This window comes from Papaver somniferum, chromosome 2 (genome assembly GCF_003573695.1).
Source record: "Papaver somniferum cultivar HN1 chromosome 2, ASM357369v1, whole genome shotgun sequence".
Taxonomy (NCBI): Eukaryota; Viridiplantae; Streptophyta; class Magnoliopsida; order Ranunculales; family Papaveraceae; genus Papaver; species Papaver somniferum.
In genome coordinates this window covers 73,571,517-73,598,665 of record NC_039359.1, presented here as the reverse complement: position 1 = coordinate 73,598,665, position 27,149 = coordinate 73,571,517, and the positions used below count along the sequence as shown (strand labels likewise).

At 36.5% G+C, this 27,149-nt stretch overlaps 1 protein-coding gene and 2 pseudogenes across 1 annotated transcript; 1 reads left to right on the top strand and 2 right to left on the bottom strand.

Moving 5' to 3' along the window:
- Nucleotides 1-2,222: 2,222 nt before the first annotated feature.
- LOC113353531 (UPF0587 protein C1orf123-like) lies at nt 2,223-5,646 on the bottom strand. The gene is made up of 4 exons (XM_026597102.1): nt 5,475-5,646; nt 5,266-5,373; nt 4,991-5,158; nt 2,223-2,628 (listed from the first exon to the last, which is right to left on the bottom strand). Exons 1-4 carry the CDS (start codon nt 5,574-5,576, stop codon nt 2,506-2,508), a joined length of 501 nt encoding a protein of 166 aa, XP_026452887.1. The 5' UTR covers nt 5,577-5,646; the 3' UTR covers nt 2,223-2,505.
- Nucleotides 5,647-18,974: 13,328 nt separating this feature from the next.
- Nucleotides 18,975-27,149, top strand: part of LOC113351386 — a 50,703-nt pseudogene continuing 42,528 nt past the window's right edge.
- On the bottom strand, nt 22,689-25,436 carry LOC113354577 (annotated as a pseudogene).

The following is a 27,149-nucleotide window of genomic DNA, read 5'->3' as shown; positions in this document are numbered from 1 at the left end:
GGAGTATACCACTCCCTCTCAGCAGGATTTGGAACGTAACATGTCATCGTCGTCTCCCCCTTACTCCGCAGATAACATTCCCTCAGTGCACGGAGATAGTTCCCCGATAATTGCGACACGGAATGACTATGAGTATTGGTGGAAGAGCCTTCGCGACCAGCCAGCACATCATAATAAAAGGAATCACCAGACTTATACAAGGGTAGCATAAGACCCGCCTCGAAGGCTCCAACCGTAGTCAACAGATGAAACTCATCAAACTGATACTTCGATATGAGCTCGTAAGTAATATCATCCTCAGGGGCATAGAAACGAACCTCGAAGGCTTGGAGCTCATGATTTTCCTTGAAAACTTCAAGGTCAATGTGCTTAAAAGTGACTTTCTTCTTGCTAACCGAAACGCTGCGTATCACCGGGACAGCCTCCTCTCCTTCCGCGGGATCGGACGAACCGACAAAAGCTTCGGAAGCTTTTATTTTGGAAGGAGGATTTTTAGACGATTCAGCTCTCGGCACAGCACCTTTGGAGTTCTTCCCTTTGAAAGAAATTGCTGGAGGCGTCGGGAGAGGGTTTTGCACGGGCACTATAGAACGAATAGGTGGAATATCGAAGGTATCACCGCGAGGAGGTGTCTGCGTACACCTGGAATCATCACGAGGACGAGAAGGAGCGCGGTTGACAGCGTATCGAGACCCGGAAGGGCCCTTCGATGGATCCCCCTTCTTAGGAGTTGAAGCCTTCATCTCAGAAGATGACGAAACTCTATTACCGCGGGAATCCATCTGCGGCAATTTAGAGAGATCTCCCCCGTGTGGAGATGTATCAGACTCTCTACGCGGAAGGGATCTCGGCGGACTGGACGGCGGAGTTTGATAAGGAAGTCGCGGACGGTCAGACATGGCTGTGAGGAGGTACACAAAACAAGTTAGAAGTAAACACGAGGGCATCACCAAAGATCAAAAAACCACAAAATTAGCAAGTTCATCTCAGCATAGCCCAGAAACCCTAAAACTAGAAAAAAAAAACAAAAAAAAAAACAATCAATGCAATTGTAACACTGGCCTCCTCGACTTGAGAAGAAGAACAGGGGAAAACTAGCATACATGCATCGAAAGATGTTCTTCATCACAAACAAGGTACAACAGCAGCAAGAAATTTACAATCACCACAAAATTTAAAACAATAGAAACGAAGAAAAGAAACCTTACCACCACAAACAAAATCCCAAAAGAAGACAAATGAGAGAACGAACCAGAAACAAAGAAGAAAGGAGCGTGATCAATGCTAAGAGAATTTAATGGTTGAAGAACAAAGAATGAAGTCTGACAGGGAGAATGGAACTAATTTTCAAGGAGAATGAAATTAATTGTTTCTCCCCTCCTTTATATACTCGAAAGAAAGAGAAGGAAGTTAATGGAAGAATGGGACACGTGCCCATTAAATGAGCAGTTAATGCACGAGTGAGAAACGTGCCCAAGTATCTAGGAGAAGTTATTAGGAGAGGGACGAGGAATATGAAGCGTCTGTTTTCTTCCATGCTCCCACTAAACATTTAATCCCGAAGAAAAGGGGCAAATTGTGTGTACATATTTCATCATCAAACATGTGTATGTGAGAAGACACGTGGAGAGCATGCGGACAAAGTCATCAAAACATGATGGCACACGCCCACAGCCAAGAAGCCCATCCCGTCGACGTCGGATCTTCGCCCGAACAAATCCAAGGGTAGAAGTCAAAGGATGTACCAAAAGCACGGTGTACTGCGGAGCACCAAATAGCTCCCGAAGAGTTGCTTTATCTCATTCCCAAAAGAAGCCAAGATCAACGGTGAGGAGAAGGTTGACTGACATGGACGTGACAGGGGCAGAAGACACTTGTCTGACACGAGCATGCGTCTCAACTACCCGCATTAAACACTCTGAGCAGTGTACGTGTCGATCAACCCGTGGAACGAACGAGGATGACTCTGCGTGATCAAACAACAAACAAGAGGAGTATCATAGAGAACGAAGACCTCTGCGCGATGGACGCAAAGCACAAGAAGATAGATTAGGGACTACTTCTCTCTCCTCTTTCTCTAATAACAAATAAGCGGGGACCAAAGGATAGATTAGGGAAAAACATGGAAAAATGACTCCAATAATTAGTTTTCTTAATTTTTGTGAAAACCAAAAAGCCTATTTTCTTAGAAACGGAGGGAGTAATACGGATCAGTATTCCATGGCTAACTCAAATTTAGATGATTGTTTTCTTGTGGAATCTTATATCATCCAATTGCCTAATCTTTTCCTGTATTAATACAAATTACAATACTCAAATAAGATAAGTCCAAATCTCAGTTTGCGATGAAATTGATACACCTTAAACGTAACTAATAATACACATTATAATAGTTTTTATTAAATCCCATATCATATTACTTCTTCATTTTACTTGAGGATTTCAAATTTGGACTAGAGGTTAGAAATCATAACTGGGACTTGCCCCTTCTGGCAATATTCTGAATTACTTGAGGATTTCAAACTTGGACTTGAGGTTAGAAATCATAACTGGGGCTTGCCCCTTTTCGCAATATTCTGAAAACTCCCCGCTCGACAAGTCAATACCTTCGTACTTGGTTCCATCCGTCTGTAACAAAACCATATTAAGATCAGAATGAGCTTTGATACATTTGGCCATGAAGTCAATATAACCACTCTGCTAACGAACTCAAAGAGTCCATATTGTGTATATAAACAATGATATGCAACTTAAAGTATACGAGGCACGAAAAAGCAGAATTTCCCAGCCAATTTCAAAGCGAGGACACAGCGACAACTAGCTCTAACTCTCATCTTGTTCATATTACATGTTCGATATTGTTAAGTCAAATTTCTACAAACGTGCACGAATATGTAAATAGAAAGAAATCAGATCAGTAAAGAAAAGAAGAGAAGAAAAATCAGATTAGAGAAGTTAAGAATAAGAGCACAGCCACAGGTATGGAAATCAGAGAGAGAATATGAACCACTGACATCAATTCATTTTCACCTAATCTAATTCCTCCCATAATACTAACAAGCTGTAAATACGGAGGAACAATATATATACCCAAACACTCTACCCGCTAGCCTATTGATATATAAATTCATCATATGAAAACACCCTAACTGAACTATGATGCAGATTCAAGACCACATACATCTAATGAGGCATCATTCACTCAATAACCCTTACTACCCAAACCCACTTAATAGCCAAACCATATAATAGGTACATATCAGCACACGTGTTATTGTATTACCTGTTTGAACCACTCTAATCCCACATGTAAATTACACTCAAACGCACATCTTTCTTCAGTTAGGAACTTCAAAGAACTGATTCAGTGTTTCCTAACTGGATCAGCCTCATAATTGATGGTCTTTGGAATCCACTTTCATATCAGAAAAAGAACCAGACTTCTCACATGGTTCAGTTGGAGCTCAAATTCTCGACGTTTGGCTTCTCAGTGAGAATACTCAAATGGTACATTGTCCATGTCTTATACTTGGGTAGTGAAACTTCTATGATTTGAGTTCAATATAACCACTCTGCTAACAAACTCAAAGAGTCCATATTGTATAAACAATGATATGCAACTGAAAGTATATGAGGCACGAAAAAGCAGAATTTCCCAGCCAATTTTCAAAGCGAGGACACAATGATAACTAGCTCTAATTCTCATCTTGTTCATATTACATATTCAATATTGTAAGTCAAATTTCTAAATTATGTCACAAACGTGCACGAATAAGTAAATAGAAAATAATCAGATCAGAAAAGAAGAATGGTCAGATTAGAGAATAAGAGCACAGCCGCAGGTACGGATATCAGAGAGAGAATATGTACCACATACATCAATTCATTTTCACCCAATCTAATTCCTCAACATAATACTAACAAGCTGTAAATACGGAGAAACAATATATACCCAAACACTCTACCAGCTAGCCTATTGATAGCTAAATTCATTAAACGAAAACACCCGAACTGAACTATGATGCAAATTCAAGACCACATACATCTATTGTTGCATCATTCACTCAATAACCCTTTCTACCCAAACCCACTTAATAGCCAAACCATACAATAGGTACATATCAGCACACATGTTATCGTTTAACCATTCTATTCCCACACGTTAAAAAAGCAAAATATACTGAAACGCACATCTTTCTTCAGTTAAGAGTTAGGACCTTCAAAAAGAACTGATTCAGTGCTTCCTAACTGGATCAGCCTCATAACTGATGGTTTTTGGAATCCACTTTCATATCAAAAAAGAACCAGACATTTCACATGGTTCAGAATCAACTCAACTTGGAGCTCCAAATTCTCGACGTTTAGCTTCTCAGTGGAAAGACTCAAATTGTACAATATCCATGTCTTATACTTGGTTTTGTAGTGTTACTTCTATGATCTGAGTTCTCTAGCAACACCGATCTCAACACAAAACAAAGTTACAAAAAAAAATATCCATACCCAATGTGAACCAAATGAAATCTTCTACAACACAAAAACTAGCAGTTACAAATGATAATAACCAGCAGGCTAGGATTCAACAGAGCCTGCCTATGCACCATGTATCCTATATAGCCGTGGAATTTCCCTAGCTGCAATATCTTAGTCCCAGAACCTATTTCTCTTAATCAAATTTTACCTACCCATATCCTTAAAAAGAAAAATCTTAATCAAGAATACCTTGATTCATGCAACTTACAAACCATGGTTATTAGTTTCTGGAATATGATCAAATCTATAACTATTAATCGATAATTGTCTCAGTTTCTGCAAGTTCAAGCTTAAATAGACACGTGAAACAGTACTATCCCAGTTTGCCAGCTTCTAAGGAATCCAGACACTTTTTTCTTTAAAAACTTGCAGCAAAACACTTACATTCATGAATTCTACCATCATAAAAACAAAGAGACCCATGACATAAAACATCTACAGTGATAAGAAGAACACTTACTGACTGGACTTTCCACCCATCTCCAAAAGCAAATTCAACTGGTTCAATTCCCCTGCAGTCAAACAACATCAACGGCACATATTCCTCCGTTTCACCAGCTTCAAGTGTCAACGGACGACCTTTTCCTGGTATCATTGTGATATTTCCTTCTCTCCCACAGAATTTACACTGCCAACATAAAAATTAACACAAACCCAATTTCAAAACCCTAACCAATTCAGCAAATTCATTAGAAAAACATCAATTTCAACAATTTCAAGTGAAAATAATAATACCTTTTGGACAAGATTAGTAGTTCCTCTACTCTTAGGAATAGATACTGTATCAGACAATACTAAACATGTTTCTTTTGGGCTTACTTCTCCACAATTCCCACATTTAATCTACACAGGAAAAATCAAAAAAATTATATATTAATAGGAATACAAATTCAAGAATAAGAAACCCCAAACCCTAAGTTTTGTGACGAGAAAGAAAAGCAGACCTTGATGTAAAAGGGAAAGTTGGCGTCATCACAACCGCCTTGAGGTTGAAGATCAGTTAGATTATCAAGTTCAGCGGTGATCATCAAGACCAAGTTCACCATTTTTTTTCTTAAAGATTACAAAGAGAAAACCAGCCGAAGTTAAAAGAAGTTTAGAATGAGAATCAATTTCTGCAATGAGGAGGTGAGTCTAAAGTGGTTTGACACGGTGAATCCATCTGGCCCTTATGCGCGGCCCGTACGTGCTTGTATCTTTTTAGAAGTTGTTTTTTCTAGAAGTTAAAAGGTTAATTTATGAAGTAATTTGTTTTTGATTCTTGACTTTCAGAATGGAATTCTGCTTCGGGCGTTTGGATATATCTAAAAAAAAAGTAAAATTGGGCTTGTAAAAGCAAAAAAAAAAAAAACAAGAAGAAGAAGATCTTAGGTTGGGAATTCATCAACGACTGTCTAGGGGTCAGTCTCGGTATGATTGTCCTGAAGACCACTTCATCTATGGTGGTGGACGACATTTATACTACTTGGTGAAGTGATTAATTAGGAGTTGACTGATCTGTGTAATATCGAAGATCCAATTGATATTTAGATCCTGGATTTGTTATATGTTGTAGCAGTCAAGGCCGATCGTATTAATGTTTATGAATTATAATCAGCAAATTTTAACTCTTTGCTTCTGGTAAGTGGCATGATTGTGAAGTCGAGTCTGGAAGCGAATTGCATCCAATATGCTAGGTCTGGCGCGATTTGGACACTGATGTTGTGCATGCTTGATTTGGGTTGTTGAAATCTTGATCACAGTCGACGGGTGAAACTTCCTTGTTTAACATTATAAGTTCCTAGGATATTGTGATGATCTAAGTTAAGTGTGTGGGGTCATGTTCTCGGTTCCAGGAATAGTTGACCACCTGTTGGAGTTATGGGTGAGTGTTCGATAGATATTTTTTTATTCTTTGGCGCTTACCATATGATTTTTCATAACTGCAGAAGTATCGGTGCGTGGTCTAAAGTTATACGCGGTAAGTGGGTAACTGCTACATCTGAATTGGAAATTCAATACAATTGTGCGACAATAGTTCAATATGGTTTCCGTGATGAATTTTGAATATTCTCATAATTAAGCCTCTACAATTAACTACCACAACCTCATGTAGTTGAGATCGAATGAATCATATTTACTCATTTTTCTCGGTATCCCTGCGCCAATAACCAATTTTTTCAATGCACATGAATTACCAAACATAACCCACTATCATGTGTTACTTTACCCTTGCAAAAACTTTTGCAACCCAATTCCTTTAGGATGTCTCACAAGTAGCAAATAATCAAACTATTTGTTAATTAAATAATAATCCCATAAAAATACCAAAGATATTTAAATGATTCATCCGGAGTCAAGGATCTTCCATTTAGATCTAAGATGTCAAGATGACAAGATATGATGATCTTAAATTCTTTAATAAAATCAACCAATATAATGATTATTGAAGTAAGCAAACTTGATTCCACAAGTTAGGTTTCCAAGCAAACCACTTTTTAATATGCATAAGTTTGAGGCTTATCAGAGATAAACAATTTGTTTGTACCTGACAATTAAGTAAAACAGATAATCACGCCAAGATTAAAAACACAAAATAAGTTCAAACTCTTCAAAGTATCCAATCTTCTTAATCTTCAATGGTAATAACTTGCACTTAGTTCCACTAATGATTTGTCTCGCAGAACGGAGTTTATAAATGTAGGTAATTAATTCTTCTATCTCACAGATCTATAATCACTTAGGTCTGCAATAGTTAATCTTCAAAGTCTTGAATGGTCTTACATTAGAAGAGAATGACCATAACGTAAATAAGAACTTGTCTACAAGATAACTATAAGTTAGTACAATAACGAGAAATGATCAACGAAAATAAAATAAAATCTAGTTTCTCATTAATGGCCTTATAGTGCTTCTTGATCCCACTAGAAGACTTTAATGCATAAACACTTTCGTCTAGAACTAAATTGAACTTACACGACACTAGGTCAATAAGTTGACAATCTCAACATAAGTGAGACCGCGAGATAAGTTTGTGAGACTACAAGCTCCACGATTTGTAGTGTTATGACCAAGGCTTGTTTGGAAACCAAGAAACCTAATTTCTAAATTCCCCAAAAAAATCTAATTGTTAAGTTTTCACTACCAATTCCGGAAAAAAAAAAATCTTTATATTATTTCAATTTTATTAGCACACAGTGTTGCAAAAATATCTTAGGATATATTTGCAACTAATATATGAGAAATTTTACTAGTATGACAACTAATATTGGCTCATGCAAATCCATGAGAAAACTAATTATGTGAAAGCTTCTTGCAAAAGAAATCACATGAATATCGATTCCAAAATTATATTTGAAAATGTTTCCGAAAATATTAATTACGATCTTGGCCTTCGGTATCAAATATATAAATATGAACAATAGTATATTTGAGTTTAAATACGTGTTAAATATTTTTATACACATAAAACTTTTCTATTTAGACTTTCCCGTCTTTCGAAATCTTAAGATATATAATTAAGAAAGTGACTATGAAACTACAAGTCTAGGAACGATCCTGGAATGGGATGGAAACTGAATTTTAGTCAAAACAAACTTAAAATATGCCAAAGAAAGAACTTCTCCAATACGAGTTCAAAGTACGGATTCACCACTAGATACGCATATCTTTACCAAAAGTTAAACATTAATTTATGATAAGAGTCATATTAGTGTTATGTCTAAACAAGGAAAGTATAGTAAACTTTACTAAGTAACTCAATACAATAAGATGTATATAAGGAACCAATATATATTCTTCCTTTGATACTTAGGTTGTATGAGTGATCAAGTCATCTAAACAACTTCAGTGATGTAAACAAACTTTACATGTTATGTTTTAATGATTACGATTGTAAAAATTGACAAAAATGGAACAATTGAAAGTCAATATTTATTAACCTCAATCTGAAGGATGTTGTCTTCGTTTGTTTCTAATACATCTTTAGCTCTTCAATGAGTAACTATGACCTAATGAAGTTGACTTTATACCAATTTAAATAATTGAATTTTCGAACCAAATTTGACATACCAACACTTGGTGGATCAAACAAGCAATGATCTAACAATTTTAACATTGTAGGTGGTCATGTCACCTACATCGAGTATAACTAGCATCCTGTACTTTTTGATATAGTTTTTTTCTTCTGTTTTTCCTATAAGAAAAAATGTGAGCCGTATATTTGTGACCCTTAACTTAATGTCGATTGGAAAAAGAAACAACATAATTCAACTCTAGTACTTAACTTTAATTTTGAATAATTTGGCGATTAATGCTTAAAAGGTTTTCCACATTGCACATGTAGATCATCACTTTGTTTTGGTGGGATTTCGTCGTTGTATTCCCAACAAGTCCCATCTATATATTAGATAGAGAGACTACTAGCAAGTTGAGCAAGAAAGAAGTTTTGGGGAGAGAGAGGAGAAGCTTTGAGTTTTTTATTTCCTCCACTTGTGATTTCTATTTTTTTCTCAGCTTGTTCTTCAAGCATCTTCTACATCCGAACTTCTGAGAGTATTGTCATACTTGTTCTTCAAGCCCCATTTCTAACAGATTCGGTAATTTCCAAATTTCTGTTGAGTTCGATTGAGGTTTCTGTAATTGATGTTTATTAAATGTACTAATAATAGATAAAATTTACATCTCTCCAAGAATTGGTGAAAAATATAGTTGTTGTTAGAAAAGAAAGTCTAATTTGACTTTGATTTTGTGATGTAGGTATTGATATCAATGATGTCAAGGATTTTTCTCGGTGGAATCATCTCAAGACGAAAACTTCTCTAATTTGTGTCCGATTTGGAACTTCTTTTCGTATGAGATTTTTATTTTCAGATTTCTCGTTTTTTTTTTTATTTTTTGTTGAAAATTTAGTTTCTTGGTTAATTTGATCTGCAATTTTTTGAATTTATTAAGTTAGATAATCTCTCTTAAAGTTGAGATTTGAGTTGTACGATTAATAATCTCATAAGATTAATAAGTTAGATTCAAAAATTCCACCTTGTGATTCATTCATTTCTAGTTTTTTGTTAACTTTTGTGTTCTTATTAGATGATATGGTTTCTTCTTTGACTTATAATTTATTTATTTTTTAGTCCCTAAAACAATTCAGGGAACTCACTGAGTTTTTCTACTATTTGAAAATTTATGTTCTTCATCTGATTTGTTTTTGTAACTTTGATTTCTCTTGATGTTTCTTTATATGATTTTTTTTGAATATTTGGTGCTCAAAATAAAGATTAATTTAAACAATTCTTTGAAAATTAGATTTGGATTACTTGATATTTGGTTATCACTTTTATTGTTTCAATCTATTTTTTTTCTCACAGTAATAGTTAACACAATATTGTTAAACAAAAGGATGTTCATAGCAAGAAAGATGCTCAGATTAATTTGTTGGCTAAGCAATAACACCAACACAAGAACGAGTATCATGTATGTGAGAAATCAATTACAACATTTCGGTAAATAAAACCTCATCTACAAGAATATGTAAACATCTAAGTAGAAAAACATTCAGGCGACAAGATAATATATAGAAAGTAATAGTCTAATTAAGCACTAGAGTTGCTGATTCGGAAAGTAACTTCTGAATGATTATCCAAACAGGCTATAAGACTATGAATTTTGTAGGAATTTCAGAATTAATAGTTTAGTACCACAAAAATAAATTTTAAACAAATCTTGGGTTCATACTGGTTGAAAATAAAAAATCATACCACATGAATATTGAATTTTAAAATCATGAAAATATTTAGATAATTAAGTTTGGATTAGTGCATCTAATAAAAACATTTATAATATAATATAATGCATTATCGAGTTTTGTTATGATTTTAAAAAAAATCACATATCAACAAAGATATACTACTGACATCCATGTGCTAAAAATAAAATTTGGATTTAAGAAAGAATATTCACGTAGAAATGAATTCATTTGCAAATATTCATGTACAAGGAAAAAAAAAGCTATGTAAAAACACAAATACACCAAAACTTAAGTAAGTATACTTGATTTTTCGACTTAACATAATGTACATGATCGGATGCGAATATTTTTACCATAAGAACCTCATAATTTTCAGTGTAACCCCTTAACCTTCGAAAGAGCCTAGTTATAAAGAGTATAAAAACATAAGTATGAAGAGCTTCATCCATATTTACAAATGGTATCCTGAATGACATTGTGAAAAATTATCAAATTCTTAAACAACCAAAAATAGCTACTGATGGAGAAGGCCTGTTAGGTACGTAAACAAGTTTGAAGCAACTCCACAAATAACTATTGTTTCGAACGTCTCAACTGTAAGTATGAACTTAGCAGGTCTCAATCCACCAACTACGCATAAAACTCCCATATCCTAATTCATATTTGCTTCCATGATTTAGAAAAAATTCATATAGTCGATCATAATCCGTTACACTACAACCACATTCACCCATCTCTCTATATATCTCTTGCTTTCTCATGCTCTCCCTTTTTGTAACATTGAAACATTGACGGTTCCAACTTAATTCTTAATCCATAAAAACTTTGTGTATGAAAATGTACCACTGAGTCACTAACATGTAAAGATAGTAAATAATGCAACCAGAGTATGGTAACATTAAGATAAGACAGCAATATCAAACAAACGGAAAGAGAGAGCAATATGCAGTTGAGTAGCTAGAGTCCCCATTGTCTGATCACATGCCTTTTCGGGACCTCATCAGTCCCCATTGTCTTATCACATGCCCTTTCGTAACCTCATCAACTGCCACAAATATATTTTTCCATAATTCTAATTCAGTCAAACAAATTCCATAATAACAATATATTGTAACTTCCATGTATTCTATTAGATTCCCCCTTTGTAAATCAACAAGAGTTGAATACTAATCTTCCATTGTAGCTTTATTTTCTTTCTCTTTTACAACCAACAAAACAATTCCGTCTTTTATATGACTCTTTTCTGTAACCTTTTTTTTTTTTTTTTTGCAAATCTGAGTGAGAGAAACTTTAATCCTACCTTCAGAATTGTTATTAGGATTTTAAAGTTTCACTTATCCCCTGTCGTCTGGGAGGAGAGTTAAAAGGTTCAAAAATTTGGTGTGTTTTCATTTGGATGGCAAATGTTTAGTCCCACATTGTATAGACTACATATCAGACTTTGGTTTATATACCATGAGACCAGACTTACTAGCATCAAGTCAAGCGTACAAGATCTGTAGTTTGACTGTGTAGCTTGGCCTCTGCGGAGGTGTCGAGTGACCATGGTTTCACCCTTGGAAGTGGTGCTGGTGCGGGTATTGTGCACCATTTTTTTCCGTTACCTCGGAAGCTTGATCTCCCAGTTCAGCGTACATCATTTTCTTAGTTCGCCTTCTGCTGAGATTTCTGTTCTATCACAGAAATGATCCATAAAATGTGACTTCTTCTCCCATATTAGAGACCTTTAAATACTTTATGTAATTCCCAATATCAATGACCATGAACCAATACTCATTTTCTCATACTTAAACCAAAGGGATCAAAGAGCAGAGCAAAATGTATCCCAACACAATATGACATGAATAAGTTGTTGACACATGTGGTGTGCTATGCAGAGCAGATAATCCCAGAACCTTTTTTTTTAGCAAAGAAGGAGATTTTATTGATACTACAGACAACATTACAAACACAAGGACCAAACTAAAACATCTGAGACAAAGAAACAATATAGGTCACGGAGAATCCAGGAAAGCTACTCAACTAGGATAGCATTCTCCTCAATCAACACCTTAGTAATCATATTAGGAGTCTCATTCCACCAAACTTGATGTCTAATGCTGGTTCTAACATATTTATCTAGCTTGTCCGCTACAAGATTACAAGACCTCTTTTGAAAAGTAACAATACAAGACTCTAGACTCTTAAGGATTTCTTGGAACTCCAAGATGATATTCTAATCCTTCCATTTGAAATCCTCAGCATTACCATTACAATAATAAACAACTGACCTATTATCTCCTTTTATAATGACATTTTTGCACTTCAAATCTTTGATCCAGGTTAGAGCTTTAAGAAGTGTCGTAGATTCAGCTTGATTTGTATCTCTGGATCTTGCTGAGAAGGCTATTTCTGCCAAGAATCTCCCTGTCCGATCACGAATAATCAAAGCAAAACCAGCATTAGAATTTTCAGATATAAAAGAAGCATCAATATTAATTTTAATCTAGTTTTTAGGTGGTTTTTTCCATCTCTCTTTTATTGGATTTCCTAACTTATTAGCTTATGTGACTTGAATGTTTATGAAGTTTATATAGTTTCTGACCCTATGTATGATGCTACTAGGATGCAAAGCCTTATTTTCAAAGATTCTTTCATATCTTGATTTCCATATCTGCCACAAGGTGCAAGCTGCAAAGTTAGCAAGATATTTATGTTTTGCCTCTAAGGAATAAGAGTCAAAAAACCAAGATATGATCCACTATTTTAGAGAAGACTGATGATCCTTTGATTGATGCAAAGTTGCTGAAATCCCAAACCATATAACATCTATGTATTGACACTTGATGAAAAGATGAGTACTTGATTCTTTTTCCTGATTGCAGAAAGGACAGAGATTGTTGATATCTTTTTTGTACTTGCTAACTCTTTGATTAACTGGAAAAATATTCGTACAACATGTCCTAAGAATTGTTGCACCTTGTAAGGAACTTCCATGTGCCATAACTTTAACCAATGAGTTTCTTGACTGTGACTGTTATTCTCTTCTTTCATTTCTTGCTTAATAAGTTCTCTATATGTGGAGTTAGTGGAAAACTTACCACACTTATTCAACATCCATCTCAATTTATCTCCACCTTACCTTGGAATCTTTATGTTTAATATTTGTTTACCTGGTCCTGACTAAAATGACTATTAATCTTCTGCATCTCCCAATCATAGTTGTTTCATCCTATAAATTCAGAGACCTTGACTTCTGTGTTGGAGATATGCTGACTGTTAATTTGAGCAGGATCAAAAAGAGTGTTAAACTCATAAAACCATATATGCTTGAAAGTCTTTATAGATTTACCATCACCACCCTCCCATAAGTAATATTTCTTTTTGCCTTTTAGACCTAATCCTTCATATGTCTTTGGTCTCTGCTAATTTTCCTCCGTAAAATGTTGTTAGACCCTTTGTTGTTCTTTTTGCACCAGAAGTAATTTCTCTGAATTCTGTTTAGTCTTGTATGAGTTACATCTGAAGCTTCAAAGATACTCAGTTGATAGCTTGTAGTAGTACTTAGAGAGGCTTGAATTTGATTTGTTCTTCCTGCTTGAGAAGTTAGTTTTCCTTGTCATGTTTGCAGCTTCTTTTGCATCTTATCCACTGAGCCATCAAAAAATTCATCCTTACTTTTGGGAATGTGAAGTTGAATACCTAAATACTTTTCATTTTTGTCCATAACCTTCATTCTTAGCTTCTTTGAGATGTCTTCACAAACTTCCTTGCTTAGTTTTTTACTGAAGAAAACACTTGACTTTTCCAAATTCACCAATTACCCTGAAGAAGAAGTAAGCTTATTGATGATATCCATAAGATTATTTATAAATCTTACATTTGCTTGAGTGAACAAAATTCAATCATCTGCGAATAGAAGATATGAGACAGCTGGTCCTGATATTGCCGGTTTAACTGGATCAATAGGTTTCACTTTTGCATCATTTGATAACATTCTACTAAGACCTTCCATACAAAAAATAAAAAGATAAGGTGAGATTGAGTCACCTTGTCTAATTCCTCTTGTGGGTGAGAAGTATTCCGTTGGAGCTCCGTTAACCATGATTGACATCTTTGCTGTGCTGATGCAAGTGTTAACCAGCTGACACCGTTTTGGCGAGAATCCCAAATGAATCATGGTTTGATGAAGAAAGTCCCATTCCATCCTATCGAATGTTTTTTCCATATCCAATTTCACAAAACCACCCCTGTAGAAGCTTTGTATGTTTCATGTAATGAAGCATCTCATGAGATAATTATAACATTGTCTTGTATATTTCTTCCAGGTACATAAGCTGACTGCCACGACGAGATTATCTTGTGTAATAGAGGTTTTAATCTTGAAGACATAATCTTGGTGATGTGCTTATAAATTACGTTGCATAAACTTATTGGTCTGAGATCTCCAGGTTTAGTGACCAATTATTTTTTAGGAATTAGAATTTGAAATGTTTCATTTATCTGTGATGGAAAATGACCTGAAATGAAGAAATATTGAACTAGATGAATGACCTCTTTACCCACTATTTCCCATGTCTGCTTAAAGAATCCTTCCTGATATCCTTCTGGTCCTGGAGAAGCCCATGAGTTGATGCTGAAAATTTCTTTTTTAATCTCATCAGAAGAAGGTATTTGAGTAAGCTCTTGATTTTCCTCATCATTGATACAATTATTAATTAGCTCCATAATACTTGGGTCAATAATGTGAACAGAAGAAGAATATATATTCTTGAAATGCTCTGACAGAAGTACTAGAATTTCTTCATTGTTAATGATCCATTCATCCTTCTCATTTAAAATTGTATCAATATTATTCCTTCCTCTTCTGAAATTAACTTTAGAATGGAAATACTTGCTATTTATTTCTTCTTTCTTTATAATGTTTTCTCTTGCCTGCTGATATAAAATATATGTTATTTTATCATACCAAGAATTTAAAGTAGCTTCAACGGACTTGATTAAATCTGAATTTTGAGGAGATTGTTCTTTAGCTTTCTGAAGTTGTTTCCGGGTCTTCAAGATTTGATATTTCACATGACCAAACACATGATGGTTCCAATATGCTAAAGCATCTGCAGTGACTTTGAGCTTCTCAACCACATTACAAGTAAAGTAATTCTCTGAATTCTAACTTTTTTCAATAACTCCCTTGCAAGACTGATCTGTTAATTAACCAAATTTGATAAAATCTTCTGGGTCTTTAGATTGATTTTGTCTGAGGCTGAGTATGCAAGAGAATTGGTGCATGATCCGATTCATGAGGAAGTAAGTTGTTGATGATTGAATCTTAGTACTTTGAGAACCATGCATTGTTTTCCAGAGCTCTGTCAATCCTCGTTTTAAAACTTTTCTTCAACTTCCTTTGATTTGACCAAGTGAATGACGAATCAGTAAAAGGGATATCTATTAAAGCGTGAAAATCAATAATATCCAGAACAATCTTGAAAGATGTCGAGGGATGAGTACAAAACTTTGCTTCTCTGAAGTATGAAGAGTAATATTTAAGTCCCCTAAAATAACCTAGGGCATGTTAATATGTTTACCAAGATTGTTTATGAACTTCCATTGTTCCTCCCTCTCTTTATTATGTGTTGACCTATACATACATGACAAGAACCAATTACAAATATTTGGCTAACATTTTGGATCAAAGAGAAGTGCAAAATGCATCCCAGCATAATATGACAATAATAAGTCCTTGAGACATGTGGTGTGTTGTGCAGAGCAGATAATCTCAGAACCAACTGCAAAGATTTGGCTAACATTTTGTGCACCCAACGAAACGAAAACGAAAAAAAAGATATAATCCCTAACCAACTGCAAAGCATTTTGTGCACCCAACGCAACGAAAACGAAAAAAAGAAAAAGAGGCAAATGAAAAGAAAATAAAAAAAAGAGGCAAACTGCAATAGCAGCAGATGAAAAGGCAAAGCTAGCGGTAGCCGCTATGCATAGCTAACCACGCATGGCTAACTACTACCGAGTCCAAACTACAAATCCTGTGCGTTTGTGGTGTGCTATGCAGAGCAGATAATCCCATAACTAACTGCAAAGATTTGGCTAACATTTTGGATCAAAGAGCAGTGCAAAATGTAGCCTTGCGCAATATGACAAGAATAAGTCCTTGAGACATGTGGTGTATTGTACAGAGCAGATAATCCCGGAACCAAATGCAAATATTTGGCTCATTTTGTACACCCAGCAAAATGAAAACTAAAAAAAAAAAAGAGATAATCCCATAACCAACTGTAAATATTTTGCTAACAATTTGTGTACCCATTGGAAACCAAAAAAAAGAGGCAAGATTTGACCAACATTCTGTGCACCCAACGAAAACGAAAGAAAAAGGCAAACTGCTACAACAACAAATGCAAAGGAAAAACTAGTCATAGCCGCTATGCATAGCTAACCACTACCGAGTCCAAATTACAGATCCTGTGCGCTTGGTTCGATGGTCAATTGCCTAGTGTTGCAGTATAAAAAGTAACGCCGACTTTGAGATATGTCGGATGTGGGACTAAACTCGTAAGTGTAAAACTATTATTCATGACTTATTATTTTTTTTCTCCAAGGTCACAAATTTTAATTCCCAATGCTAGCATTTTTTTCCAATCATTTTCAGGGGCGACCCTAAAATAATTAGGGACGACTTTTTTATTCACATCCCATAGGTATGATTATGGGATGTTCTAATGGCTAGAAAGTACTTATATGCCCTTTTATAATTGGTAGTCTTGTTTTGGTTTTATCTACCGATTATGGCTGTATTTTTCTCTTCTTTGATTTGTTTCGAAAAAATTAAATTTGGGGCTACTATCACAATCGTAGATAATAAACATTACGAAACTACCAATTGTGAAAATGGAGAAATTCAAAATTTCACTTATTTTTGAAAATTTCGAATATGGACGACCATCATAATCGTTAGATAATGAACATTACGAAACTACCGATTGTACAATCGATAAGTAATTAACATCAAGAGACTACCGATTGTTAAAATAAAGAAAGCAAAATTCTACTAGTATTTGAACATTTTGAATTTGGGGCTATTACCACAATCGGTAGATAATGAATATTATGGAACTACCGATTGTGAAAATAGAGAAATGTAAAATTTCACTAATATTTGAAAATTTTGAATTTGGGGCTACTACCATAATCGGTAGAAAATGAACATCACGAAACTATCGACTGTTTCATCGGTAGATAATAAACATTACGAAATTACCGATTGTGAAAGTAGAGAAATGCAAAATTCCACTAGTTTTTGAAAATTTTGAATTTGGGGCTACTACCACAATCAGTAGAAAATCATCAAACTACCGATTGTTTAATCGGTAGATAATAAACATTACGAAACTACCGATTGTGAAAATAGAGAAATACAAAATTCCACTAGTTTTTGAAGATTTTGAATTTGGGGCTACTACCACAATCGATAGATAATGAATATCACGAAACTACCGATTGTATAATCAGTAGATAATATGTATCAGGAGACTACCTATTGTATAATCGGAAGATAATGAACATCACGAGAGTACCGATTGTGCTTATCTATTTGAACAGAAAAGTATAATCAGTAGATAAAATACTCTATTATCTACCGATTCTGAGACGTTAAGGCGCTGAGTGCGTTTAATCGTCTCTCTAATCAGTATTGAACCTACAACATGATATTTTCCATGATGTTTCTAACCTTCTTCTTCGTACATATCCATATTTGATGTTGATTTAAGAAAAAAAGTTTTCTCCCTTTTTTTCCCTATTACTCTAAAACCTTAAAAACAAAATAACTCAAAAAACAAATCCAAACACTACATATATGTACACTAACTACCCATACAAAATTATCTACCGATTTGTTTAATTAACTACCGATTCTTATGTTTGCTACTGATCATTGAAGGGCAAATTTGTCATTTCAAAAAATCTGCGATAAGAGGTGATTATGTTTTATATTTGGATAACCCTATTTTATTTTATTGGTCGCCCTTAAGAATGTTAGGATTTTTTTTCCCGTCCTTTTTATTTCCTTTTAATTATGTGTCGCTCTCATCCTTAAAGTCTGAAATCAAGCTTTCAGTGTACGCCCTAGTTTGTTTTCTGCTGAGCTAACAATTCGATTTCACAATGAAGAAAATTAGGTTAATCGATTCTTCTTCTTCTCAGTTAGTTCTTCTCCAAATTCATCCATGAAAAGGGTTGATATAACAGATGATATTTGGTCTTCATCTTCCTTTCAATTCAATCTTCAAATTCAGCTGTTTTCAAAGGTATGGTTTTCAACTCAACTGGAGTATTTATCTGATCTTCAAATTGGGTTTGATTTTAGCTTTCTGAATTCAAATTTCCAAGAAAATACAAATCTTTTCGTCATAGGTTCAACCAGTGGTTTAGTTGAGTTGAATAATTCAACCAAGTTAGTCTCTGGGTCAACTGGAGTGTTTTCAGAGGATCTAAATCTGCAATTGCAGTGTCTCAAATAGATAATGTTTTTTCCAAACCAGTAGTCTCGATTCTCATACAACATGTACTTAATACATTTGGTTGAATGTGTTGTCTCGTTGCAGAGCTTGACCGTGTCCATGGATTTAGCTGTGGTGGTGATAGTTCTGAACAATGGACAAAAACCAAGTGACAAGAATTCAGTGAAAGGCTAAGCAAGGTGAATTTCTATGATTTTAGTTTTAACATGTGCTGCTTGAAGTATACATCATTTTTCTTCAAGTATTTACAAATAACAATTTTATTCTTTTAACTGGAAGTTCACTTACTATCCATGCATGCTTTGTATAATAATAGGCACTTTCTATTATCTACCTTTAGCTTTATCACAGATCATACTTTAATTTTTGCCAATGTCAACGCCGGTAAAAATATTAGATGTGCCAGTAGGCACTTGTTTTTGTTTTGTATTCATGCCCCATATCAGTGTCAGACGCCAGACTGAAGAACTACTGCATGAGGAAAAAACAAAGATTCTTGAGTTTGTGGTGCCAACTCCACTACCACCAATAAGAACATAGCAGAAGATCTTCACGGATAAGAGATATATCTGTCTTAACTCACCAAATCAAAATACCAATCTTCAGTAGTCTTGCATTTTCAATCTAACAAAAAAACCATATTAATGGCAAAAATGGCAATCTCTTCTTCATCATTTGCAGGGAAAGCTTTGACTCTGAACTCACAATCATATTTTCCAACCAATGTTAGATCCAGTAGCAATTGGAAATATTTGGAAGTCCTTGGTAAGATCCAGACCGTGTCAAGTACCTTGGTCCCTTTTTTGGTGAGTCTCCTTCTCACCTAATTGGTGAGTCTCCTTCTAACCTAATTGGTGAATTTTCTGGTGACTATGGTTGGGACACTGCTGGACAATATACTGACCCAGAGACCTTTGCCAATGATCCATTCAAGGTGGGTTGTGTCTTCCCTGAACTTTCCTCTAAAGAGTCAAATTCGGTGAAGCAGTTTGGTTCAAAGCCGGATCTCAGACTTTCAGGGAAGGAGGACTAGACTATTTTGGCGGTTCCAGCTTGGTTGTAAACAGAGCATCATAGTTATTTGGGCCACACAGGATCGACACTCTTGAGGCATACAGAGTATTGGTGGCAGCTTCGATCCATTAGGCCTCGCAGAGGACCCAGAGGCATTTTCCGAGCTAAAGGTGAAGGAAGTTAAGAATGGTCGCCTAGCGATGTTCTCCATGTTTGGGGTTCTTCGTTCAGGCTATTGTGATAGCAAAAGGTCATCTAGAGATTCTGGCTGACCACATTTTGGACGCAGTGAACCACAATACTTGGTAATATGCTACCAATTTTAAAGGAACTGATCTATATATGGCACCGGTTTGGCCTACAAGTGTGCAGAAACTTCAATGGATTGTCATAATGAACAAAAGCAACGACAATGTAGTTGCGTCCTCCAATAATTTGAATTTATTTATGGTGCTATGGTTCAGAAAAATAGAACTCAACAGTGTTGCTCAGATTTCAGGCTCCTTAAGTGGTTCATAGGCAGCTCTACTGATTACGAAAGAAAAGATTATGAACTCATTGGATGTGGAGAGAATTTGTCGCCATATTACATTTGAAATTGCAATTTACTGAACATGATTTTGAAATTTCAATGGGTCAATATTAAGAATAGCAGTAGTATGGTTGCCATGATATTAAGAATATCAATTTTTAACGAAAGCAATGTTATCCCATAGAAAAGAGAAATGATACTGCAACACTTACTTGTCCAACAACATATTGGCTTTGAGACCATCATATACTTTTTTTGCTGCAACTTGAGCAGTTTTAAAAAGCTTGCGTGAAGCTCAAAACACCAGGAATTGCAAGTAAGTCTTTTTGTTATCGGTCCGCGGATTATAACCCCAAAGGGGTTATAACCCATCACAAAAAACCCATCCAAACAAAAGTGATACAAAAACCCCAAATATCATAAACTGTCTAAACTACTCTTTTAGTATTTAAATCACCCCAACAAAAACAAAAATCAACCCACTTTTAAATATACTATCACCACCAACAACAACAAACCACCAGCAACAGCGCCACCGCCGACCACCACCGCCGTCAACCACCACCGTCGTCACCCACCACTGCGGCCGCTGCCGTCAACCGCCGCCGCCGCCACCGCCGCCACCACTTCCGCCAACGACCATTGCACCACCGCCGCCGACCACCGCCGCCAACCACCACCACCGACCACCGCCGCCACCGACCACCACCGTCGACCACCTCCGCCGTCGCCCACCACCACCGCCGCCGACAACCGCCGTCGTCGCCGCCTCCGATTACCGCCGCCGCCGCCTCCGATTACCGCCGCCGTCTCCGACTACCACCGCCACCGATACTGAGCAATTGCATTACCACCGCTACCAGTCAGCACCACCGCCAACACCCGCCGCACCGCCACCAGCATCACGACCGCCCACCACCACCCAAAAAATTAGATGAAACCAATTTTGGTTTCATCATAAATATGATGAAACCGATTTTGGTTTCATCGTAAATACGATGAAATCGATTTTGGTTTCATCTTGGTTTCGTGAGAATTCACCTGCAAGAAGAATTATAAGAGGTATTATACATGTTCATGGATAGAAATACATCGTTGAAATACGAAGAAACCGATTTTGGTTTCATCATAAATAAGATGAAATCATAATTGGTTTCATCACACTAACAACTGCCATTTCAGTTCCTGCAACTTCATTTTCTCTCGGCAATAATGGCATCTCCCTTCAGTTCAGGTGCAAATGTGCACTATTGCTCCATATCCTCTTCAATCCATTGCCACCAGCAAACCAACTTCTCTGTCTTCTAGGTGCAACATCCGCAACCGCAATCTTCCATTCTCTTCAGCACGAACTCATCAGCACCATCAGTTCTTACCTGCGACACCTTCATTACATTGCAAAGTCTTGCTGCGTTACAGCAGCTCGGTAACAACAATACTGCTTCCTTGATGCTCAGACACCAACAAAAATTCCACCAGCATCATATTAGCTTTCCTTCCTTGCTCTTTTGTTTACAATTCCACCAGCACACGACCTTGTTTTCTTCTTTCATGGCTCAGTCTTGTACTCAAAATCTCAATTGCAAGCAACCCCAACACATCACCATCTTTATCTAGTTATCATGACCACAACCACCTGTAACACGGCTAGCTCAGTCACCACCAATGCTGCAACTGCACAATCCTGCACTTGAGCTAACACCACCTGCACCAGTCACTGCACATGCATCTACTCCCTTGTTGATCCTTCCGTTAATCAGCTGAACCCAAATCAAACCATCCATCTTGCATCTCAGCTCAGAGAGCTCTTAACTCGTCCCATGTCCAGCTCTTTCACTGAATTTCACTAATCTCTAGCGGAAACCCTCGTTTCTCCTTATACTCTGGCCTGAACAGTATGCGACAAAACCCCAATCACAGACCAATGCTGTAAATGCCATTATCACTGCTTACAGCATAAGCTTCTCCGCAAATTCAGCTCGACTTCTTGCACATTCTCTACAACAACAGCATATCACCAGCTTCATTCCTTCTCTACATTGCAGCAACGCCAACTCATTCAGCTGACCTGCAATCACTGCCATCACCTGAACCTATTTTCCTGCATTGCACTTCTGTTGCAACAACAGCAACACTGCCTCTCATACTTTCCTGTAAATTCTGTTGCACTTCTTTACTGCCTTCTCCAGCAAATTATGTCCTTCTTCGGCTTCCGAGATCAGCCTAAAACCACTTCCTGCAACCCTTTCATTTAAGAAACAACAACTGCTCCTATCATACTCCATTTCCTTCCATCTGCGAGTTGGTATTCAACACCACAGACCCAATCAACCACATCAGCAACCTGAACCCTTTGAGCCAAACACACAACATATCAACAGAATAAACAACCAACACTCCATAGATCAACAGATTTCCCATAACTGGTGGATCCAAGCAAAAGTTCAGGAGGCCGATACCATAAAGTAACAACTCGACTAGTTAATGGTTGAATGTGCCCGACACTAACAAAATTTGCCAGGCCAAAATCAGCTATCTTCAGAGCTCCATCATCACTAACAAGAAGGTTGGATCCCTTGATATCTCTGTGCATTATACCTCTTGAATGACAGTGTTCAAGGCCAGATAGTAGTTGATGCATATAACATTTAACCTACAAAACATGAACAAATCAAACCCTTTAATATTGGTAATTCCCGAATACTAGAACACACATCCAGAGTTCCATATATACGAACCTGTGATTCACTGAACTTGATGTCAGGACAAGATGATAAACCAACAATATCATGTTCCGTGTACTCGAAAACAAGATATACACTAGTTGACAGTCTAGAAGTAATTATTCCCTCCAGTTTGCGGAGAATCATTATTTCCCGCGACATAAATCTCACACTTTCTGGCTCAAAGTTATCGAACCGAACTTTCTTTAAGGCAAGCATCCTCCCAGTTGCAAGCTCTCGTGCTCAGAAAACACTGTTGTATGTACCTTGTCCAATCTAAAGATACAGTCAGAAAATTGCAATATTCAAATAATTGCAGCACATGAACAAATACAAAAATACCTTGTCGACGTACTAATCCACTTCAACATTCTGATGTATAACGACACAAACTAGACCAGAAATGAGCAATTCAAGAACAATAAAAAATCGTAGCAAAATAACAAAAGAAGAACAAAAAACCCTTACCTTTTCCAATTTCTCGAAACTTTCATCACGAAGAGGAATCCAACCGTGAATATCTTCACGAGCAACAACACTAAGCCAAGAAGGCCAACCAACAACAACTTGTTCACCAAACCCAACAGGTCTTCTGAGATTAACATCACCAATTTCTTGTTTGATTATGCTCTTATCGACAGACCCAATTCCCTTCCTGTTCTTCGTTTGGAGATTCAAATTGAAACCCTGATTTCATCATTTTCTTCTTCATCTCTGAGATTAACAGCAACAAGTCTTCTTAAACAGCACCAAACCCAACTCTCCATCTGTCTTTATCTGTATTCTTGAATCAAATGCAGCAACAGCTCAGCATCAGAACATAAACCCTAATTTCTTCATTGTTTCTCGATCTCAATAAATTCTAGCAATAGTTTTTTGCTAATTCTTCCTCTCTACGCTCTATGAACATCATCTCAAATCTTATTTCCTTCTCAATTTCTCAATCAGCATCTCGATCTGGTCTCTCGGATTTAACAGCAGCGGCTGCTGCTTTCTCTTTCTTTTCTCAATTTTAGGGAAATGAATGAACTAATGATTGAGAGAAAACGTCTCTCGAATTCTTCATCTCTTGAATCAGCGCCGTTCTTCTCGTGGAGATCCATTGTTGCTGCTGGTGATGAAGGTGGTGGGAGAAGGAGACGGAAGAAAGAAGAAATCAGAGAAGAAGAAGAAGAAAATATAAAAGGGTACATTTGGGTTTTTTTTAAAATAAAAAAAGTTAAATTTGCTCATTATCATTTGACTTGGGGTTTTTGTCCCAATTTTATTTGAAACGGTTTTTATTTGGTAGAAATAATATTACCGGTTTTTTCTTATCACTAGTTTGTTCACCTAGGGGTTTTGTCACTAGTTTTGTTATGTTAAACATATTTTTCGTTCCTTTTTCTCTCCTTGTAAGTAAGTCTCTCTCTCACACTCACCTTTCATAGTGTGAATTTGGGTCGTGTTACGACTATAGCCTGTGTCGGAACAAAAAGATAAATGTAAATCCTTGTTGAAAATATGGTAGTCATAGCTGCCCGTCATCTCGTTGAAGTCCTGGTAAAATGAAGAGATGTTTAGTGCTGGAGTTAAGCTACAAAATGAGCAGCAGTGCACACAAAAATATAAGATCAACTTCTCCTAACGAGAAAGAAATAAAGGCTAAAAAATAATTGTGCAGTATCCTCCTAAACAACAGTAAACAACAAGAAGCTGTTTTCGTTGCAGCTGCACTAGTAAACCCAATTTGTGAAGTTGCCATGGCATGTAGCACTAGTGATGGCCTTATTTGCAGGAACTGAACTGTGTCATTCTATCCAGGTCGACCATAGCCAGACAATCCAAGAAAAAACAATGACATTTTCTTGATTTCTTGAGTCCTTGGCTCAAAACACCACAAATCTCAATAAAGGCCTCCACCAAAAAAAATAAAAACCTGACAAAACTCCCTTACAGACTTAACATGAAGATTTTCCATGAATAAGGAGATGGGTTGACGTTCCACTGCCGTGTTGCGGCAGTTCTCAGGGCATGGGGACCAAACCAACAGCATTGGCTGCCACCACTAACGAGTTCAAACCACAGCACCTTTACAACATTTGAATCGCTGGAAGAATATCACGGGCAAAACTAGAGTAGAATTTGGGATCTCTTCAATGTGGGACAAAAGTGTAGTGTAAAAATAGCATTGAGTTAAAAGTTCCTTTTCTCTCCAAGGTCCCAAGTTCAACTCCTTATGTTACCATTTACAAAAACAAAAAAGAAAACATATTTTTCCTGCCCTTTTCTCTCCTTGTAACTAAGTCCCTCTCTTGCACTCACCCTTCACACTGTGAAGCTGGGTCGTATGCAAGGTAGTCAATTTCGGCCATCTCGGCCGAAATTCCGCCGAAATTTCCCTTTTCGGCTCGTAACATAGCGGAATACGAAATTCCGGTGATATGAAAAGTTACCGGAAAACTCGGTTATATCGGCCGAAATTCCACCGATTTTACCCCCGAGATAGGGTGTTTTAGTAATTTAACCTAACTAATCATAATATCTATTCCACCGATTCACTCTTCTTCACTTCGTTTCTTCTTCACTTCGTTTCTTCTCCAGTCTTTGACTCTCTCTCACATAATCGAAGCAAGGTATGTTAATCGAAGCAAGATTAGGGTTTGTGGTGTTAATCGAAGCTAGATTTATATATTTTGACTTTTGAGAACTTTTCTATCATATTGTGAGTTCTTTTGATGTTAATCTGAGATTAGGGTTTTGAATTTCAATTGAAGCTTTCTTTGTTTAATTACTGAATTTGTTTTTCATGGGTTCTTTTTGATTTGTCATGGGTTCTTGTTGATTTTCTGGTGAGGTCATTAAATATTGAGTTCACTTCATAGTTGTGACAGTGTTTGATGCATGTTAGGGTTCTTGTTGATTTGCTTTAGTAATGAAGAATTGGGTGTTCGGTTTCCTCAGGTAGCAGTATTAACTGCTGGTTAAGCTCAAGAAGTATTTAATTTTTCTTTGGGTGGCTCAAGTAATAGTCTTCTTTCAGCTGGATGCAAATCTGAGGTAGGCATCCATTCTATGCTTCTCTTAGGTAGGAATGTGGTTGAGGTGATGTTTGTGTCATTATCTGATATCAATTTATAGACTATACATCGATGTTCATAAGTAGAGTTTTATTAGGAAGTGGTAATAATTTTGTGCTAATAATTGGTTGTATTAGCCAGTGGTGTACCAAGTTCAGTTGGCTCCCAATTGTAAGAAAGTTCAGTTGGGTAATAGAGTTTGCTTATTGTTCTCATAATTTCAATTTGACATGAATTTCAGGTTGTGATTATGGATTCTTCTAATGCATCCAATTCTAACAAATCAAACACTACATGTGGGTCAATACTCCCTCAATCTTCTAGTCTGACTCAAACAAGAGATCCAGCATGGAAATGGGCTACATGCAAAGATCCTGCATTTCCGAAGAAACTAAGTTGTACGCTTTGTAACAAATAAATGCGTGGTGGTGGAATTACTAGGATTAAGCAGCATATCACACAAGTCAAAGGGAATGTTTCATCATGTATGAAAGCAACAGTTGAAACTATAAATGAAATTAGACAAAATGACAGTATAAAGAAGTTAAAGAAAGCTCACAGGGATAAGTTGATGCTATGTATCGTCGCACACAATCTGATGAGAAGTCTGATGCTGATACTGATGATGAGGACCATGAGGTACAAGAAGTTGAAAAGGATTTTAATGTAGGCAGTAGTAGTCAAGTAGTTGTTCAGAGTCAGAGTAAAAGAAAATTCAAGAGCCAAAGTAGTTCTAGGGGTCCAATGGATTTACTCATGCAGACAGACCACCAGAAAACTCAGCAAGCCACTCTTGACAGAAACAGTTCAGCGAAAGAGAAGTTAAAGAAAGATGCATGGAAAAACATTTCAGCTTGGATGACTGAGAACTATATATCTTTTAATACTGTTCGATGTCCAAGTTTCCAACAAATGATCTATGCAATTGGTGAATATGGTAAAGCTATGCCCGCGCCATCTTACCATCAGATTCGCACAAATCTTTTCAAGGACCAGTTAGCAGAAACAAAGAAGTTTGTTGATACATTTAGGATACATTGGAAGAGGTATGGA

Excerpts from the sequence above, each read along its gene's own strand:
- LOC113353531 (XM_026597102.1), bottom strand. The coding sequence starts at position 5,576 with ATGGTGAACTTGGTCTTGATGATCACCGCTGAACTTGATAATCTAACT. Across the intron at positions 5,159-5,265 it reads CTACTAATCTTGTCCAAAAG|TGTAAATTCTGTGGGAGAGA; the intron begins GTATTATTATTT and ends TTATGTTGGCAG. Across the intron at positions 2,629-4,990 it reads ATGGGTGGAAAGTCCAGTCA|ACGGATGGAACCAAGTACGA; the intron begins GTAAGTGTTCTT and ends GTTTTGTTACAG.